General features: G+C 44.8%; 1 protein-coding gene across 2 annotated transcripts in view; it reads left to right on the top strand.

Moving 5' to 3' along the window:
• The window catches only part of SMARCC1 (SWI/SNF related BAF chromatin remodeling complex subunit C1), a gene marked incomplete at its 5' end in the record, with an annotated part of 82,069 nt that overhangs the window by 57,944 nt on the left and 3,086 nt on the right, over nt 1-21,039 (top strand). The window contains 4 exons of one of the 2 annotated variants that reach the window (XM_082752392.1): nt 473-627; nt 5,811-5,945; nt 9,610-9,868; nt 20,290-20,466. In XM_082752392.1, the coding sequence (XP_082608518.1) occupies nt 473-627; nt 5,811-5,945; nt 9,610-9,868; nt 20,290-20,466 (726 nt within the window). The remainder of the gene's footprint in view (nt 1-472; nt 628-5,810; nt 5,946-9,609; nt 9,869-20,289; nt 20,467-21,039) is intronic. The other variant, XM_082752393.1, reaches the window with a different exon arrangement.

Raw genomic sequence — 21,039 nt, forward strand, 5'->3', positions numbered from 1 at the left:
CAGGTTAGCAAGTCCGTTTTTTCCCTACCTGAGTTGTTACTCTTGTTATTTATTTTTAACACGTTCCCCTTGTACCTGGTGGATACATTGATCTTCACTGGAACTTGCAATTTTAGCACCAGGTAGAACAAGCCATGCTTGGATTCACATAGAAAAGCAGAGGTAATAATGGAGTTGATTTGGAAATGCAACTACACGCGTCCTAATGAAAGAAAGCTGATGGCAGAAGATGAATTGACAGGATGAAAACTAAAAACGTTTAAACTAGCCGTATTTGTTGGATCAGATCCTCTAAAATTGTTCCCACGTCAGCATTTGGGCGAGTAGCAGTAGCGTTACAGAGGAATGTGGCTGTGTGGATGAATGGATCTGTTTGGCCAATAGCAGTGCGTGAAGTGCAATTCCCGTCCTGAGTGATATTGTTAACAAAGGGAGAATGCACGTAACAGAGGTGGTGGGAAATCTCTTTCAGAAGAAAAGGAGACAGAAGAGAACAAGGAGAACGTTGATGCAAGCAAAGACAAAGAAAATGAGGCTGGGAAGAAGAAAGTGGAACATGAAATCTCAGAAGGAAACGTAGCTACAGCTGCAGCTGCTGCTCTTGCCTCAGCTGCCACCAAAGCAAAGGTTTGTTTTATGCAAATATGCGTTGGCTTGATTTCCAGCTCACGTTACAGCTGTTTTTAAAATGATCCTTTGTTCCAGATCTGTGGAATTTCATGTTCTGGTCTCTAATACCTTGAAAGACCACATGTCATCTTGAATTTATTCTGCTTGAACTACGAAGTGAAATTGTGTATAATTTAATTTAGGCTGCTATTTGTATGTTTATGAAGTCAATGAACTTCCATAAGAAAGAGCCCCAAAACTTTTGTCATCTTTTGTAAAGACTTTTCTCTGCTCAGTAGGTCTGGTTGTAATGTTGAAGGCATAGGTCTGGATGGCAGCACCCTTACGTTGCCTTTCTTCTGTGCCAGTCTGTTCTGTGGCCTTCACACAAGCCCTCTGTACTTGGATCCTTTGTCTGTAAAAACAATGTGATGCTCAATTCCAGTGTTATAATTTGTTTTATAGACAACTTGATGATATTTGTGTTAAAAGGTGCTGTGTGTCTGTTAATGATAGACAAAAACATGCTTTTAAACTTCTGTTGGTCTGTAGCCTCTTAATGAGCTGTGGTTTGAATCAGTGTTCTGTCTAGTAGCTTTTTGTTACCCTGTAATTACTAATTGCATGCTGTCCTTTGTTCCTTTTCTTTTAGTAGGAACCAGACTGCCTTTACTTCTTTCAGAATATCTTTTCCTAAATCGGTTTTCTCTTTTCATATTTTTGGGGATTCACATTTTAGTTTGGGTTTCTTACAGCTTTGTGATTCAGTGCCATATTCCACAGCATTCCATCTACTTTATGGATACCAAAAGCAAAGCATGGATGGTATTTATTCCTGATGGATTTCCAGAACATAATGGTGGACATAATGAGGTGTTGTATGTGTTGTACTGACTTTCCAGTCTTTTTTTTTTTTTTTTCTTTTTTGCCCCTTGAACTTTAGACCTATTTTTCCCAGATGCATCCTGTATATTGAGGAAGTATGATGATAGATGTTGTTGAAACAATACAATTCCTCCTTTATGAATCTGTGAGATTGAGGATATTTTTAGTTGGCTACCTTTCAAATTAGTTTCTAAAATCAAAAGCTGCATGAATTAACATTCCCCTTGCAGTCTTTTCCAACCTAAATGATTCTGTGATTCTATGATTTTCAGCCATGTTTTGTTTTAAAGTGTGGAATTTAATCTCTATTTTATGGAAGTCTTCTTTCTCCAAATAATAAATTATATTCTACTTTCCTTCCTTTGGTGCTAATGAGTGCTAGAGGGAGAAGGGACTTTGCTAATGACAATTTTCATTATGATAATAATAATATTCTAGAAGAATTTTAGCTTTATATTACAGGAAATAGTATAATTAGGTTGTTCACACTTAGAGTAGAATTCAGGTTCAATAGGGATTTCTCTTTCCACTTGCATTAAAAAACCCAGACAATATTAAGGCTTTCAGTGAGCTGTATCTTGCCTGAGAAAGTAATTCGGTTTTTCATATTAAGCTAAAGACCTGGTCATGTGAAGAGCTGTTAGTTATTTTCCTTGTGATTTTATACCGGAGGAATATTGCAGTTATCTTCTAAGGAGAAACAAGGGTCAAAGGCAGGCATCTGAAGTTGTTTTTCTTTTGTGGTAAGTAGCTGTACCAGTGAGATCTGTTTGAGGAATGGCAGCCAGTGAGTGTGCTCATCTGGGGGAGAGGCTCTGTATTCCTACACGGAGAATGAAGCAACATTTTAAATGCATTTTTACAGGTTATGGCTTTGGTACAAACACTATTAGAATTATTTAAGACCCTTTTTCTCATTTTCTTCTTGGATTCTTAAATCAATGTAAGTAGTTTTTTTTCTTTCTGCACATAAGCCTGGTGGTTTCACACCAGTAGGTAGCTCAGCACCACCGTGCTGCATTCTCACTCCCCCTCCTCAGAAGGAGAAGAGAAGAAAAAATGCTCCTGGGTCAAAATAAGGACAGGGAGATTGCCCACAATGCTAACTGGTGAGCAAAACAGACTTGGCATGACTATTATTGCTCCCCCCAGCCCCCCTGCTCCACTGGGAGCTCCTCCACGGGCTGCAGCGTGGAGATCTGCTCCATGTGGGACCCATGGGTGCAGGGGGACAGCCTGCTCCACCAGGGGCCTCTCCACAGCCCGCAGGGGAACTGCTGCTGCGTGCCTGGAGCACCTCCTGCCTCCTCCTTCACTCACCTTGGGGGCTGCATGGCAGAGACCATATGGCTTCTGAATTCCTGTTTTGAGATAGTTGTGATCTAATGCATCTTTTCTAGAAGCCGCTGATCTCAAAACTGCCAGTGATGCAACCCCCCTATAATTATCTGTAAGTTTTTTCCGTGGGTGGTTAACTTGCTGTTAAGCTTTATTTCTAGTCTGGTGCGCTTCAGCCACTATTGTACCACTGCAACGCTTTCCTATTGAATTAAAAAGTCTGGTTGGCAACTGCTTGTTCCACGTGTAGGTATCCAGAAATGTGAAATTCAGAAATAGAACAGACCCCGTTACTAAAATGATTTCTCCTTATTTGCGGGAAGCTATATCCTATTTTCTGTTTATAGGCAAATCAAATTGTCTTCAACTGGTTCCTTTTTGCTGCTGCTCTAGAAACTTGCTGTAGAACCTTCTTCATCTCCTGCTTGAACGTGTGCAGGACAGGATTCAGCAGTTCTTCTCCTTGTGTGCCTTGGTAAACCATAAAGATGGCAAATACAGCTATTTCTTCTGTTTTCCTTTGCAAAAGATGGAGCCCTACGGGCCTCAAAACAAAAGTGAGGTGAAGCACGTGGTCTCCTTTCACAAAATAGAAGAGAGGAGGGAGAAGAAATCATTTTCTCTGCCTGTTGCAGTTCCAGCTAATCTCCTGTGTGTGGATGAGAGGTTGTCATGCTCCCTGTGGTGTGTTGCAAGGACACTACCTGTCTTCCAGGTGTCTCATGCTCTGGTTTTACAGTTGCATGTACCCGTTGTCACGCTCTTGCTGTGGTTAGCCCCTCTCCTAACTGAAGCAGGGGTTAAAAAGATCAGGAGTGGGTTAGGTTCTGTGAACCCACCTGTAAGGTTTATTTGCTGGGTCTGTAGCTAGTCCTGCGATTCCTCTCCAAGTATTCACTCCGAAGGAATTTGTGAGCAGAGGAAGCAGTGGGTTTTGTGGCAGTGGGCATGATCCCAGGCAGGGAGGTGCTAATCCTCTTGGTCCTCTTGGTGCTTACATGGGGAACAGAAATTGTTCTGTAGCGGTGCTCAGCCAGAGGCTCTGCTGGCTTGGGGATGCTCAGCTCTTTCAGAGTGGCAGTGTCCCAGAAAAATGTCAAAATGTCATATTTTTTTTGCTTTCTGTTGCTTGTTAAGCACCTTGCTGCATCCATCTCATCAGTCAATTTAAATCACTGTTAACTTTTATCCGTTTTGTAAGCTTCAGAGTTGGCAACGACTTGTTCTTTGTCCACATGAAAGCCCTGAGCAATGTCAGGCTAAGGAGTGCTTTCTTCACATCTCTTCAGAAACAAATTCTGTGAGGATTTCCTTTCTGATGTGTATTTTGAGACATCTTCTACCTAATCATGTGTCTTGCTGATCTTGTTAATTTGGTTTCATTATTAAAATTACACACATCAGGCAAGGCAAAATGACTGTCAAAGGCTTTGTGCACCAACAAAGGTGCTTTTGTCACTGACTTTTGTACAGAGCAGCCTGTTTTATTAAGCCATATTAATTGATGTTGTATGTTCTAGTTCTGTCAGCAGTTCAATTAGTTTATTTCAGGTGTGCACCATCAAGTTTGGTCAGCACTTCAGTGAAGATCCTGCCTGAATTTCACACCAGCGTGCCAGCAGTTGAACTTGGGGGATTGTTCTGGTTCCCTAAAACTGGACCTTACTGAAAAGGACTTCCCAAGGACTTGCTTTATTGTTGGCGTGTTGTCATTCAACAGCGTTCATTTCCAGGAAAACATTAGTGGTGGAAACAACGTCAGAGATTTGAGAAATTCTGCTTCTGGTCAGGATTACCAGTTTTCTAATGCTGCTTTTCTCCTCGGTATTTCTTCCAGTTCCGAGCAAAGATTTGGGACACAACCTGCTTAATATGACTCCCTGCTTGCAGGTTGAGCTGGTTGAGATGAAGCATTTTTCTTCCTTATTCCCTTCTGCCCTCACCTTGCCCTTCTCAAAAGGCAGCCCCCTGTCCCCCAACCCTCGGATGGGTCAGGCTGGCTCTGCCTCAGTGCCCTGCTCAGGAAACATCCTGGGACTGCTGCTACAGAAACTGCCCAGCAGTGTGTGCCCATGGAAAGTGTTTTATTTTGAGTGTATTTTTAGTTTGAACAGTGGGCTTGCAGCAAAAGCTGGTAGAAGGCATCATTAGCATGCCTTTCACACTTGGCAAATGTGAAATGCTTTCACAGGTCGTCTTCTATCTACCTATCCTGTATATGTTATCTATCTCTTAAGTCGTGTACATATCTGTGTGTGTATGTGTTAAAGCTAAATCCTCACGAGGAACCTGTTTGCATTTTTCTGCAGCTCTGTTTCACACTGTTTATATACAGCTTTGCAACCTGGTTATTGAAGGAAACCAGAGGGTGTGTTTTTTTTTTTCCAGTTTCTTTTCATAGATTCCTAGAGGTTTCTCTGCAGTCTCTGCCCTAGCCTGAGGTGGAACTGCTGCAGTAAGAAAGCTTATGATTTAGCAGTATGGTGTTGAATGTAATGGGAATATACTTAGCTAGATACATAGCTTCTAATTTAATTGAGCAAAAAAGAACGTAATGGCAGGGGCATGCAAGTCATCTCAGTGTTTGTGTAGGTTTTTCCAGGTAAAAGCCTCCTGTATGGGTTTTGGTGAGTGCTTGGATGTCCTGCAGCTGACTGAGTATGACCCAACCTTTGCTTCTTTGTTTGCATTTCCCCTGAACATGCTGTGTTGCACATTCAAAAGGCTTTTGGGCAAAGCTGGTTTGCTTTCGAGTGCTGAGCATCCACGATACCATTTGTATATTTATGTAAAAGCTCAGTCATCTTCCAAGGGCTTTTGGTTCTGAGCATAAAGTTGATAATCTAATACCCTGCTTTCTGTCCAGAAGTGGAACAGAATGGCTAAAGCCAGGTGCGGAGGTAGTTGGTAATTTGTTTACTTAAAGTGCTCTATTTTGTGAGATGCATGTAATGCAAAATCCTGTGTTTTATTCTCAGCACCTAGCAGCAGTGGAAGAAAGAAAGATCAAGTCCCTGGTTGCCCTTCTGGTGGAAACACAGATGAAGAAACTGGAGATAAAACTTCGCCATTTTGAGGAGCTGGAAACCATTATGGACAGAGAGAAAGAGGCAGTAAGTAGTGGGGACACTAATCTGAAATTCTGGAGTGTATCAGTCACTCCAAAGACTTCATGCCATCAGCAGTTTCAGCTGTTTCTGACCTTTAGTCATTTCTTTCTACCCCAGCTCAAATTTGTAATTACCCCATACTGTTGTGTCTGAGCCCTCCTTCTCTGTCCAGAATCTCCCTTTTATCATAAGCAGCAAACTGGCAGTATCCCAGATTTGCTTCCCAATCCCTTTTCCTGTCATGGAAGCATGAGTGTGGACTCAGACCTGGGCCTGTGCGTAGGCCTTGTGACGTGAATGATAACTGACAGCAGAATGGCTTTTCCCTCTAAAGAGACTGAAATGGATGGAAACCTTGCTTCCCTAGAGGGAAGGGAAACCAGGAGTGTCTGCCTTCTATTCCTGACCCAGTTCAGATGGGAGGTGTGGTTTTAAGCAGGTAGCTCGTTTTTTTGGAGGTCATTCTCAGTAGCTCTTGGAAAAAAAAAATCCTCAAAGTGAGATGCAGTGGCAGAAGGACACATGCTCAGGAGTAACAGCTTCTTATTTTGAAATGAGGGATTTGCCTGAGCTGGAGGGGTAACAGCAGGTGCAAGAGAAGGAAGGAAACTGTAATGTCAAGAGATGAGAAAGGGTGATTGCTCATAGGGAACAGAAAGGTATCAAAGGAGAACAAAGCTCGAGTATCAAACCTGACAATGAAGCATGATCGATACAGAGGATACAGAGGAGGAGGAACTGGGCAAGTAAAGCAGAGAAATTGTTCGTTTGACTTCAGTCTGAGGCAGTAGCCAGGGCACAGATTGTGACTGAGGTCTAGCCAGCTGCAGAAAGTAGTGACCCTGAGAGAGCATGTATGGGGCATCTCAGGCAGGGTTTGTGTTGTAACGCTGTTAGTACATCTCACTGAGGACTTGTGCATCCCAAAAATCAGCGTATAATATGAGAGATGCTGTCTCGGCCTACCAGTGACTGGATTACACATCAATTACTGAGTGTTCTTCCATCAGTGGGGCTTTCAGAGAAGCAGTTTTTCTCTGACTACTGTAAACATGACCCAAAAACTCATTTTTATCAGAGAGCAGTCAATTTTTGCATTTTTCCGTTGTTTAGCTTGCTCATTTTTGTCAATAGGCAATTACTCCAGGTGTGTTGAAGATATTGACTCGTAGTTCTAGGGGTTTTCATGTTTGCCCTACCATGTGAATTTAATGGAATTTACATCCTCGTTTTGGCATTAATCACATTGATAGAATTTGATGAACTGTGGTCCTTTGTTGTAGCAGAATGTCAGCAAGAATTTCTAGATTGCTCAGCATCCTCAGCCATTTCAGTGTGGTGTCTGCCTCTGACACTGATTGGCAGTGCAAGAAATGGACCTAACTATTCTGAAAAGGTTCTCTGTAGGTTTCTTTCTTTGGGGGATATATTCTATTACTGACAGGGTTTTTTCCACTTTGAGGCATATGACATTTTCCTTTTCAAAAAGTGCATACAAGTTTTTTTTCCTTGGCTTTCTAGCAGTTAAATTTGGACTTTTCACCTGTCACTATGGATATTTGGTGGAATAATTAAAGCAAAAATTTCTTTAGTGCTGTTGCACACTATGCATATTTCCTTATTTGTTGCATTATAGTAAAGGTGCCTTCATTACAGTAAAGGTGAGGTGATTCCAAGTGTTGAAAGAACTCTGTGCTACAGACTGAAGAGTGTTAGGTTTTAGGCAAAACAAATGTACTTGGTGTTTAAGCTGAAGTAATTTCAGTGCTAATTCTGATTGTGTACCCAAGGATCCTGTTGGTAGGAGCCTTGTTGACCCAGAATTTATAATCACACGTGAATGTTTTTCTTTTACTGTTCCTGTTAGGGAGGAGTTATTTTCTGAAGATGGAATTTGTAGTATGGTGACAACTTGCATAAGTGTACACATAAAGCACTTGTAAGAGGCCCTTCCAATGGGAATCACTGCAAAAATACATTGCTACAAACCTGAAAATCATCAGGAGTGTAGTATTCATGAATGTGTACCTAAAGCACGTGGTGGCTTTAATGAGTTGAGCTGTGTAGGGGTTGTGCAGCAGACTGAAGCACGCTCATCTTTGCTGAGATAGCCAAGCTTCACTCTTGCCTGACATTAACCTGCAGATTTTATGGAGTTCAGAGAATGCAGATTACTGGTAATCTGCCCCAAAAAAATGCGTTTTTACCACCGTCTTAATTCTGATCTGTACAGCAGAAGTCTGTAAGCCTGCTTTGGAACTGGTAGTGACATGCAAGAACCTAATGCAGAACCAGGGTATTTTGGGCTCTGCACCAGTTTTAAGACCAGCTTTTGTGCCATAACTTCTGTTTATGTGCCTTTCTCTTCTTCTGTACAACTTTATCTTCTCATCCTGAAGGGAGGGAATGTGTAAAAGGGAAGTTTTCACTAATTTTCTTAAGTACAAGGTGTGTTTTCGGATACTGGATGCTGTTTGGTAATGCTTAAAAAAGCATTTTTTGACTGCTCTGACCTCTTAGATGAGGTGTAGCAGGATAGGGTGCCATGAAGAGAGCAAAGCAGGAGCGTAAAAGAATATAAAAAGTATGGTGTAGCAGTTCTTCTTGCTTAAGCCTTTGTTTCGGGTCATTTGCAGTAATTCTCTTCTGAACCGCCTGTCACCTACCGAATCTGTTTCCATACATGCACAATTACACCATTGGTGTATGTGTCTCTTCTTTTTATCGAGTTCCTCCCACTAATGTATCAGATTGGTCAAGGACAAAGGAATCGTGGCAGCATGAATAATCACATTGTGGTCCCTACATGCTGCAAAACAGCCCCCAACAAGGAGCATGTATTATTCATTAGCTCTGTCCCCATCTGGTTCTGCTGGTGAATGTGTGCTCTGTAGTGGAATTTCGTTTTCATCCCTGTTTTGTCAGCAGTCAAACTGCTAACACAAAGCATTGGTGGAGCTTCGGGATTTCTGGAGAACTTCCACGAGGTGGAAGTCTCCTTGGCAACCTGCTTTTCAGATAAATAATGGAGTAAATCTTAAACACTCATTCAAAATTTGTAAACTAGCTGCACAAATGCTTGAGAAATATTGAGAAATATTTTCTGAAGCTTCTTTATCTTTTCATTTGGACGTTAACTATGAAGCCATATAGTTTGCAAGCAATCTTTTTACATTAATTGGCCTAAGTTACATGAGGCTTTTCTTTAAATAATGCTCATCTGTAATGCAAGTCATTAGTGTTTGGATGTCAGGGTGCACAGGTCCTACACTTACAATGAAGGTACAGATCAGGGTCCTGCCTGTAGTCACTGAGCAATGCTTCTGCCTGCATCTTTGGTCCTTCCCTGGAATATCTTTGGTTTATTTTTCCTCATTCCAACACGCAGAAGATTGAGAGAAAAACTTCCAGTTACTGCTAGAACTGCATTGAGGCTGAGTGTCCCGTACAGTTATTATCGAGTAATGTGTTAATTTTATTACTGGGGGATTCTTTAGGACAAAACAAGGTGACTTCATCGGTTCCAGCTGGAAGATGACCTATACCCATTACCAAAAACTGCTGCAAATTTTTTGCTAATCAAATGCCGATCCTATTGAAATGGCTTAAATATGTAGTTCTTAACTATGTTCTTCTCTTTGCATTTTTTCCCCCATTTTTGACGTAGTTAGAGCAGCAGAGACAGCAGTTGCTGACAGAACGCCAGAATTTCCACATGGAACAGCTGAAATACGCTGAATTAAGGGCTCGTCAGCAAATGGAGCAGCAGCACAGTCAAAACCCACAGCAACCTCACCAGCACTCCGGTGGGCCTGGAATGAACCCGCTCGGGGCACCAGCACATCCAGGCCTACTGCCCCATCAGCAGCCCCCGCCATACCCAATGATGCACCACCAGATGCCACCACCCCACCCACCACAGCCAGGTAAGAATTGGAAGGAGAAATCCCCCGAGGTTAGTTGTAACCACTCAGAGTAGATTAAAATAAGAGGAAAAGGTATTGCCGGATGAAATTGTACAAGGTTTTATGGATGTTCTGTTCTGTGGTGTTTTTATAATGGTGTTTCTTGTAAAATGGAAGCAGCTTGCTGGAATGGTTAGCTCTGATCCTTGTGGGTCCCTACCAGCTCGGGATAATCTTGCTTTGCCTGTAGTACAGCTTCGTTTTAGAGCTCATGTCCCAGTATTAGATGTGTGGGGAGAATCTGGGGGGACTGGAAGGGACGGATACCTTAGCAGTGTATATAAATACCTGATGGGAGGGAATGAGGAGGAGGGCACCAGGCTCTTCTCAGTTGCAGTCAGTGACAGACAGGCAGGGATGGGCACAAATTAAAACGTGAAATTCCATGTCAACACAAGAAAATCCTTTTCTGTGATGATCCCCGAGCACTGGAGCAGGTTGCTTGGTGAGGCTGAGGGCTCTGTGCTTGGAGTTCAGTGCTCACTCCAAGCCTCTAAAGTGTTTGTTTCCTTTTTCTTTTTTTTTTAAAGCTTGTGAGCTGCCACCAACTATCATTTTCAAATGCTTTTGAGCTTGTTTGTATTTCTTTAGACTTTTTTATGCCAAGTGATCTCTGCTCCTTCAACAGCAATCATTCCCTCAGATTCTCCAGTTCATGACACATCTAATCGGGTAAAAAACTTAAGGGAAAGGCCAAGAATGAGAAACAGAGGCAGAAAGCTCCTTAGGCGGCTTTATTTGGCAGGAGACCTGATTCTTATATGCTCCTATCCCCCTACTTAGGGCTTTGGTTTCTGCCTTCTGCCCTTCAGTTATGCTTGATGAGAGATGAGAATCACAGAGCTGTGTTGGTCAGGAAAATTGCTTGAAAGCCCAGCCTGCTGCTCAGGGCAAGCCTGGCTGGATCCAACAGCAGAGGGACTTGTCCTGCTGAGGTTTAGATGTGTTCAAGGGTGGAGATGTTCCTAATACCGAGGGATGGAGAAATTAGGTGGCCAAGTGACCATGTCTAACAAAAGGAGGAACATCCACTGAGAGTACAAAGTATTTCTGCCATTTATTCAAAACTACTACTTGTTTTTTGGCAAAATTAATAGCCCTGCGGTTAAGGGGCAGAGTTGCTAAGAGCATTTGTGGTTTTACCTTAAAACAATTTTAATGTTGAAAGGGATTGGGACTTTGCACTTGTGCTGTGAAGATGTTTGTGGGAATTAGAATTGAAGGCTTTGCTATACTTGCATGTCGTTGAAATGATCATTTAAAGTAGAATGTCACCACCTGGAATGTATGAACCTGGTAGACTGGATTGCAGCAAAGAAGAGCTTTTGTCAGCTGTCAAATGCTTGACCTAAAGCCATTCTAAAAGATGGCCTGATTGGTTATTAGCTAAAAATCTTTCAGAAGATCTTGTATAGCTGAAGAAGCTGGAAAGTTTAGAGTATCGTGATCAAGAATAAGACATGGTAACCAAAAGTGCAAAATAGATTGTTTTTGCCTTAATAAAAGCCTGAGGTAAGGGCAGTTTGGAAAAGCCCTCTGTTGAATGTATGCTCTGAAAAAGAGCAAAAGTGCTTAGTAAACTAGCAGGGTTTGCAGATGACCATGAAATGTGAGGCATCAAATCCAATTGTGTGAATCTCAGCAGTAACAAAAAGACAATTCAGTCAACAGCTGCAGAGCAATGCCCATTGGAGGGGAAGATGAGAGTCGTCCTGTGATCTAGATGCTTAAGCTGCCTTCTCAAGAGGTCAGGGTCAGCGAGTTCATTGAGCACTTGTGGACAAAAGTTAATTCTGGAATTGTAGAATGGGGATGTGATAAAATATGCTATAATTTTTAGATTAAAATAATGCTGTAGTTTGATTTGTCTGTTGTATGCTGTATTGGCAATTCAGTTTGTTCATTTAGTGGAATGAAGAAACATTCTGTGAAATGGAAAAAGGGCAAATTGAAAACAGTGTAAAGGGAGGGGGAATCATACTGCATATCATTAGACCCGCTCCTATTTACAGGGTGCTATCGAGGCTGAAAATGTAACAAGATTAAATGCATTGTTGTATTCACTAGGGGACTAATAAAGCCTGATTTCTGATATATTTGCATCCCTGGTTCACATAATGCCTTATTACTTCAGCCCCATCATAATCAGCCAGGCCCTCTGTATCTCCAGTGATCCCTTCCAGCGAGTACTATGCGGAGTGTGGTACTGTGTTAATTAGTCAGCACATCTCTTTTTCAGATTTGATTAAAGTTAGTCAATAGATCGACTCCCCCCCCTCCTGTTAGAGGGTGGCAAGCTGATGGACAAGGAGCAGCACTGCAGGCTCCCTGAGAGGGAAGCATCTGGTGCCGTCTGTCGGCGTGCAGGCACGGGAGGAGGTGAATCTTGCCTTTCACTGAGCCTGGTAGTTCGTGGGCTTGGTATCTTTATGAAGGTGAGAATGCAGATAGGAGACTTGGAGTATCTGAAGGCAAAATCCTTTCCTCTGTACCGAGATTATCTCGAACTGATCCTGCCTAAAAAGCAAGATAGTCTGTTTTCCTCAGGCTCTTCAGTGGCAGAAACAAAATTTCTAGTTCTGTTAGAGACGCTTGGGAAGTCCACAACATAGCACCAGAGCTCCTTGGCTTCAGTGTGAGCTGGCTGAAGGCAGCAGAGCTTTGCATATCTCAAGGGCAAGGAGAGGAAAGAGAAGAGCTCACTGTTCCTCGAGCAAGTTCAGGACTTACGTGCTGAGCCACTCCAGGGTGTATTTGTGGTAACAGGGATGCTTCAGCCCTCGGAGAAGGTAACTCACAGATTGACCTGACTTTCTGTTTAGGTAGCTTAAGCTGCCTGGTGTGTGACTTTGGTTTCTCTCACAAATCAGTACGTTGCAGCCTGGGTCTGTGCGCAGGCGGTGCATGTGACAGACACGAAGCTGTGATCTCCAGAAATCCTGCTGGAACCCTGAGGCACTCAGCGATTGCATTTCGCATGTGCACACACCACGTATTGTATACATTTAAAAAAAGAAAAAAAAGAAAAAAAAGAAAAATCCCCTATTGCATCATACTGGTCCTGCTGAATCTGTGTTAAATACTACAGAATTTCTATTGTAATAGTTCCTATTGTAATGTATGTATTTTCCTTCATTTTTTAGGGCATCTTAGCAGTAAGATAATTTCACAATACACTTTTTCATGCATAGATCAGGAACAAATTTTGCTCCTCAGCTGCTAATTTGGGGTCCTTTGGAACAAACTGGGGAACTTGACCTTACTGGCTGTACGTCTGTGCCTGAAGTTCCCTCCACGTGTACCTGCAGGGAAGTCTCCTGGTGTCTTGGTGGAGATCTGAAATTCTGGAGGGTTTTTACATAGATTGACCTCACCTAGCAGATGTAGTCCCAGCTAGAGAGGGCCAAGACACACATGTAGAAGAAATCTGAGAACTGTTTTTTGTCAGTGTTAGCTGAATTGGTGAACTTCGGGCTTCGGAGCTGTCAGTGTGCTGAATGCCGGTGCTGAGCTTGAAATCCTTTTTGCAAGAAAAACAATCAGGTTTGTACCCAAATTCTGTTTCTGTCCATTAATAACCTGCTTCCCTGAAAGTGGACACTTCAAGGAACTCGAGTGATGTGTGATGTGGAGTAATCCTTCCCTCAGGTACGAGGAGGCTGCTGGAGGCTGTTTGAGCCGCTGCCCGCTGGGCCGGCTGGCAGCTCCACGGGGGCTGACCCACTCAGTTGGCACTGGAGAAAAATCCCCAAACAACTTGGACCTGCCAGTGGGCAAGTTATCAAAATCTAATTGTGAATAAAGCGAAGCAGCAAGGCCCTGAGGGGGAAAGACACCTTCACCATTCCCCCTGCAGCTGCGTGGGCCCGACCCCAGGCCTTGGTTCTCATCAGTGTTACCAGCCAGGTTTCTGACCTTAACAGTGGCAAAAAGTGTAACTGTTGGGTCAGCAGACCGTGAAGAAAAAGCTGAGTCGAATGTCTTTAAAGTGATTGACGTAAGCTGAAGAGATGGCAAGGAAACAAAGTGATGAAAAGGTCTGAAAGGCGTTTAGAAATGGAAGAAAGAAGTCGCTGCTTGCAGCTCCTCTGGATTCAGCGGCAGGCTGGGCCCTCTCTTTGCTAGTCAGCACGGCTTGATGGCTGAAAAGACACAACTTGGAGTTGAAAATTGGAAGTAGGACTCTGCTGTGTCTGCCGTGACGTTCAGCTGAGCTTGGTGCCTGCTGCTCCAGCCTGGCTTTTGAGCTTGGCTGCCTTGAGTTTGTGCTTCGGCGCCTGGATGTGACCAGGTCCTGGTCAGCTCGGTGGTGCTGTTCACTGTTTTCAGACAAGTTGTTAACCCATTTCCTACGTTCTTAACCCATTTCCTACGTTTTTGACTACCACAACTCTTAACTTCATTTTGAGTGAGCTTATTTTGTTCTCTCCTGTCCCTGGAAGGATGGAATTTAAAATAAAGAAAAACAACATTAGATTCCAGTTTCTCACTGAAAAAATGCACCTCGTAATTAGAATGTAAAATAAAACTCCAATTTTTTTCCTGTGCTATTGGCCTTGCAGCTGGTTGCATCATCTGAAGCACGTTATAGGTTGCTCAGTGTTCAGGTTATCCATTAAATACTGAGAAGTACCTTGCCCAAGTGATGCCTGTGGTGTGTGCTGTGAGAAACCTGCAGTTCTTGGAGGAAGGAGGAGGTGCGTGTACTAATAGCTGGGATTCGTTAACTCCTCCCTTCAGAGTGGATTTTCAGCTACTAAATCATTTCCAACCCAAAGAAATAGAATAAAGAGGTAAGGATGCACCTTCTGCCATGGCTTGATGAGCAACTTTATAGCATTTTTCCCCAATATATTTTCCACATCTTTTTTGTTGAAATATTTAAAAATAAAAATGAAAAATAAACTACTAGCTGCTCTTTCCTGCTGAACTGGCTACAATCACAGGATTTTTTTTTTTGTCCAGATCAGGATTTTAGGGTTCGCTTCCTTCTGGTAAATATTTTCCAAGGACTGTCGGTGCTTCCTTTTTGCACATCACGAGCTTGCTGGCAGGGGACTTGCAGAGGGTCGTGACACGATAGGAAAGCAAAGTAATATGTGTGGTAAACAGGTCTGTGGTATTCCTCCCTAATGCCATAATCCACGCTTAATTGTGGCTTTGTAAGGTGTAGCAGTGGTTGGTAGCACAAAAACATTATTAAAGCCAGATAATGCTCTGTGGCAGATTCTCAGCTGTGTCGTGGAAAGGCGGTTGTGCTGGTTCCATTTTGGCAGGAGACGAGCGTGAACTTTTACCTTGACTTTACCTCGATTTCTTTGCTCTGCTTTCATGCTGAAGGCTGTTTGTGGGGCTGTGCAGTGGGCAGTTTGTACATGGTTTTGCCCTGCTGGTCATGAGGGCAGGCAGGTTTAAAGCCTTTCTTTAGAGCCTGTGTCACATCACCTGCAAAAACCTGGGTGTGCAAGTAGGAAATGAGCTGACCAAGGGACCACGATCCCCCTTGGGGATACCAGATGACATTTTGCTGACTTGCACCGTGCTGAACATCTGCAGAGCTTCCCCGGTGAGTTTGAGCAGCTCCCAGCTCCTTGCAAGGCGGTATTATTGAGTTTATATTAAAAAACCTTAATATTTGAAGGTTCCCAGTGCTGCTGTGCGCGAGGCTTGTCCTTGCTGGTGTAACACGCGAAGCAGCCTCTCGACAAAGGATCTCACGCTGGGTTTTTCAGGCGAGCAGAGCAGCGTGGTGAGTTGTTGGCTGGCCCCAAAGCCTGCTGTGGTGTGCCCAGGTTTTCGGAGGTGCCCACACAGCCCACCGATTCCCTGGCCAGGCATCGAATCCATCTGAGCGCACCGCGCTGGAGGGAAGCGCCAGAAACGCCGCGTGCAAGCCAAGTGGAAATTCAGCCTCTCCCCCGAGACTCGATGCGAAATGAGTTATTGTGCTTAATTATTCACAGTTCTTGGCTACAGGACCGCCTGCCACAGCGTGTGTAGGGGGAGGACGTGCTGAAGGAGAGGCCGGTCGGAGCATGGATTGCTGCGTCTTGTGGGCTCTGCTGGCGGCGAGGAGGAGCGCGTCTCGCAGCACTGCGGCGAGCCAGCCGGCGTGCCCGGAGCTGCTGTCTGCCTGCTCCCCCGTCAGGATTTCAAAACGCTTTCTCTGAAATCCTGGCCACGGAAAGGGGAAATGCCCTCACGTAGCGCTGCTTTACGTGGTAAATAGCAGAGGTGTGCAGGAGGACTGGCATCAGCTCGGGCTCTGCGCATCACACCCTACTGACTGCTGCAAAAATCCTCGGTGTTTGCCACTGTAGTGCCCCTCGGGCAGCTGATTTAATAGAGGTAGAGGCTTATTTAATTGAGATAAATACCTTGGAAATCCTGCAAAAACTGCTCCTCGTGAGCTTCGCTCTAACGTGAATCTGCAGTCGGCAGTCTGGTGATAGTGGAGCGCTTCGGAGCAGGCATTAGGAAATGTCTCCAATCTCTAACGTGTAAAGGATTTTATTTTTTTTTTTAGTCCGCTAAATCTCATTTTATTGAACCTTTTGGCTTTATCTCTTCCTGCGTCTGCTGTTTTTTAAGCTCTCCCCCTTATGTAGGTCACACTTCCACGTTTTATGCTTGAGCTGCTGTCTTGAAGCGGTATCTCTTGTGAAATGAAACAGCATATGATCTCTGTAGGAATGGCACTTCATTTTTGCCATGGTGGTAGTAGTAATTTCCCCTTTGTTAATCCCATTTTGGTTGGGTATCGCTTGATTACTGCTCAAATTCAGCATTTTGGACTTCTCTATGTGATAAGATTGTTCCTCTGCAAGTACCTTAAGCTCATTTTAAGACAAAATCGTTGCTTATCCCATCAGAAAGGCGACGAATGGCCAGCCAGCCCTGTGCTCAGACACACTCTTCTCCAGCTTATGGGGAAAAAACTGCGGTGCCACTTAATTTTAAATCTCCAAGAGAGAAAAATACTGACAGATACCTCGGTTCAGATAGCCGGAACTTGCCGGCGAGTGTTGTTAGAAGATTTGGAGTAAGGATGCAATTGGAATTTACAAAGAAACAAATTTTTAAGTTGATTTAATTGGTGCTTACGACCTCATGTGAAGCATCCCTGCCTATGTAGTAAGCCTGATCCAGCTTCAGGTGTTTCAGACGAGGCTTTCCACTACTAATCATTTCATTTGCATGGGCAGAGTCTTGCAGGCATGCAGTGCTCGAAGGAGGAAAGCCAAATTGCGCTTGGAGAGTTTCAGGCTTGTGTCAAAGGGCAGCTCCAAGACAGGGGATTTCTCAGTTCCTGGCTTTACCTGGTCTTCTGAAACACCGCTGGGATGTGCTGATTTTTTTCCGCTTTTCCCCCCCACCAGCCTTTGTTTTGCCAGTGAATAACTTCCCTGATACCTGCGAGTGTCTTGTCCTTTTGCTGCAAAGCCCTCTGCATCCCCGGGCTGTTCTGTCTCCCTTTTCTCATTTTGGCACAGGTTCAGACCTTCCACCGTGGTTTCAGCTGCCCTGTGTCTGCTTGGTAGCCTCCCTTTGTTTCTGGATGTCTGCAGATGCAGTTGTTCCCCTTCACTATTTTTTTGCAGTTGAAAACACAAGAGTTCATTAAAAAATAAAGATGTGCTCAAGCTAGAGTTCTTCCCAGCATAACAACGTCGTCGTGGCGCACCAGGCACGGCTGTCCTTGTCTTGTCTCCTTCCAGAGCACAACGTTTGAGTCAAGGTGAGGGAGGATGGGGACGTGGCCAGAAGCAGTGCTGATCCTACTGGTGTGAGCTAACCCAGATCTGGACGCGTTGTGCCAGTGTTTAAACTTGGCAGGCCAGTTTCTCCCTTCTCTGGCAAATTTGGCTTTTCACGAGTAGTTTGTGGCTTGGTTTGTGTGTGTACTGGGTCAGCGCAGAGGCTTGCGCAGCTGCCTCGGATCTGGTAGGGTGTAAATCTTTCCTGGAAAGTAATTCCTTTGAGTTGGCAATAGCCAGGACACATTTCATAAGTGAAGAGAAGAGGCTTTCTTGGTATCAGTCAGCAAAGTGGCCAAACAAATCTCATTTTCTTCTGGGTAGGTGAAGGTGGCTGGCGATGCAGGCTCTTGGTTTTGTGTTAAGTGTTTTAACAGAATTTTCAACGACTGAAATTCAAGCTGTCCTCTCGTATGCTGTGACTGCAGTGCCACAGGTCATCACGTAACGCCAGGCGTGTCAGAAGTGCCCACATCTGTCTCGTGCAGATCAGGAGCTGCCCTCGTGCAACGCTTCAGAGCTGACCTGCTACCACCGAGCTCGTAGAAGCCACCGAATCGGTTTCTGCACATCGACAGCCTTGCAGGATGGTGCAGAGCTGCCTGCTCCTCATCTCCCAGCTGTGCTGATTTCTGTATGCTGTAGGATAACCACAGGCTGAGGTTTCTGAGCTCTGCCCTGATACAGAACCGAGACACAACAGCCTTGTGCTGATCCCTCCAGCTCTGGAGGAGGGTGGTGTAGGATCTGTGGGTGTAAACCCAGCAGCACCGATCCTGGAGCTCCTGCCCCACTTGCAGCACGACTGGATGACCACATCTTTGATTCCCAAGCTGTGCTGGGTTGCTGCTTTCAGTGACACTGATCTCGTGATGCCTGCCGTGTCCTGCCGTGCCCTTTCTGCCCACTCCTCAACCCCGAGTGAGCTGGACCAAAGCAGATGCGTCGATGCCCGTGGCAGTAAATTCCTGCCAAGTCTGCTTAAATCTTCGGCTATCCGAGCGCCGCGTGTCGATGTGCTTGAGGGCAGGGTGCCATGCAGGAGGACTGAGACAAGCAGGAGCCTTGTGAAACGCAGCGAGGACAAACACAAAGCCTGAGCCTGGGAGGGCTTGGACCATGCCGGTTTTTAGACCACACATCTGGGGCACTGGGCCCACCAGTATAAGAAAGATACGGATAAACTGGAGTCAGCCAAGGGCCACCAAAGACCATCAAGGGCTGCATCTTTCTGCATGGAGAGGCTGAGGACAAAGGTGTGCAGTGTAACGTTAGGAAATGCCCCACGTTTCCTCTCCTCTTCAGGCTGGTGACCGGAGGAGTAAGGATTCGAGTCACCTGCTCACCACCACCAGAGCAGGAAATCTTTGTCCCCAGCAGGAACAAAATAAGAGAGATTAAAGGCTCAAACGCGGGCAGGTTTTGTGGTTGGCTGCTGCTCTTTAATAAGAAGTGATGGAAATGCCACGGCGTGCGCTGCAGGCCACTCACCAGCGACGGTGTGTCTGGGGATAAACAGGCAGTCCTTGTCTTTTGTGAATTTTGTGTTTGAGAAATTGGATGTTTCCACAGAGCTTCACATCTGCTGCTTGCAGGCGTGCTGGTCTTGCTCCTGCGATGGAGCAGCATCAGCTTGGTCCTTGGACCTCTTGTTGTGTGACCGTGAGCTCCCGTGTTGTGTTTTGCGGTCCAGTGCTTCCGAGTCTCTACGAATTTTGGGTGATTTTGGCATCGGGGCTGTACGAAGCCAGCGAGCTGTGGTGTGTTGGGTTCCTGGGCACCGGGGCTGTTACTGGCTCGGCTTTCAGCAGCAAGTGCTCCCTTATCCCCTGGTCCTGCCTTGCCTTTGTGCAAGGACAGCCTGCCTCTCTGCTGTGATGCTTTTATGTCCTGTTCTCAGAGCCTTCCCCGTTGGAGGGTTGTCATCGTGTTTTGTCTCACATAAATGGTGAAATACTTCAGGTTTTGGGGTAAAGTGTGCTCCTCCGGAGTAAGCCTTTACAACCCCTGCCTAATAGCTGCTTCACTAACTATGTATATATGTAAAAATAAATGTAATTGGATTACACAGAATAATCTCTTCAAATGAGGCTTTCAAGCAGCAATCAGCAAGTTTTGGTGTCCAAAGCTGCCCGGTCCTAACAGTTCCTTTACACTGCTGAAACATAAAGGTCTCTTACAGAGCTGATAAGCAAAGGAGATTTATTGGAACCTCCGTCACATCAGAGTAGGTTTTTTTTAACAGTGGAAATACTTATACAGTATAATTTTTAATTAAATGATTTAATTTCTCCAGTTAAATTAATCCATTAGGCTCCGTGGCTGCTCTTTTTCATCAAGTGCTCTTAATTCAACGTCTCGTTTGTTCTAGCAGTTTGTTTCCTGTGCCTTTGTGTGGCTGGATATTAAATGCCATTTCAGCAAGGCTTCACGTAAAGAGCTCTGTGTTATCTTCCACCCACTTCTCCTGCTGATGCTTTTGAGAGATGACAAGTGCCCAGGAGTTCTTCCTGCTCCCGTGTGCAGGCCGGCTTTTCTCACTTCTCAGTGAACAACTGGGCTGTTTTCTTCCCACATCCGTGTTTCTCCACGTCTCAGCACCTTGTCTCTTCGATGCTCTTGCAGGTCAGATGCCAGGGCCTGGCTCGATGATGCCTGGGCAGCCCATGCCAGGCCGGATGATGCCCAGCGTGGCGGCCAACATCCACCCGGCCGGCGGCGGTCCTCCCCCACCCGGCATGTCGCCGATGTCAGGGAACCTCATCGGACCCCGCGTTCCTCTAGCAGCTCCCAACGGCATGTGTAAGTGATCTCCTCCGGTAACGTTTCGTTTGTACCTGGCGTGGTGTGGCTTTTCTGTGGCTTGCCTCGCTGCTGGAAGAGTCACCGTGGTTGAAAACCCCTTCGTGTGCTGCGGGGAGAATATCTGTACGTGTTGGCAGCCAAAGACCGGTTCCCGAGGTGTGCTTGAAGCTTTAAGTGCTTGTCTCCCCTCTAGGCATCCAAACGTACTCCGTTGTCCTTTATTTTATTTATAACATCCGTTATTTTATTCATTATGGTGCTAAGGCTTTGTAGTCTTTGTCAGAAGCCTCTCTCGGCTAAGTCTGCGAGAATGCACAGCAGAGCCTCACGAACAAACTCCAGCTAAATCCTTAAATAGATCAGAATATAAAAACTGACAACTTAGCACTGTGGAATGAAAAAGAGGAAGTACTAATTTAAAAAAAAAAAAAAAAAAGTATATTGGGAACGTTCCTTACATGGTATAAATACCCTGAAAATGAAGTCGATTTACGCCAGCCAAAAAAAAAAAAAAGCTCAAGTCAGTAGCCACCGTGTGGGTGTTACTTGAATGAGCATGAGGATTGTGGC

Source organism: Aythya marila (genome assembly GCF_965140915.1).
Source record: "Aythya marila genome assembly, chromosome: 2".
Classification (NCBI taxonomy): domain Eukaryota; kingdom Metazoa; phylum Chordata; class Aves; order Anseriformes; family Anatidae; genus Aythya; species Aythya marila.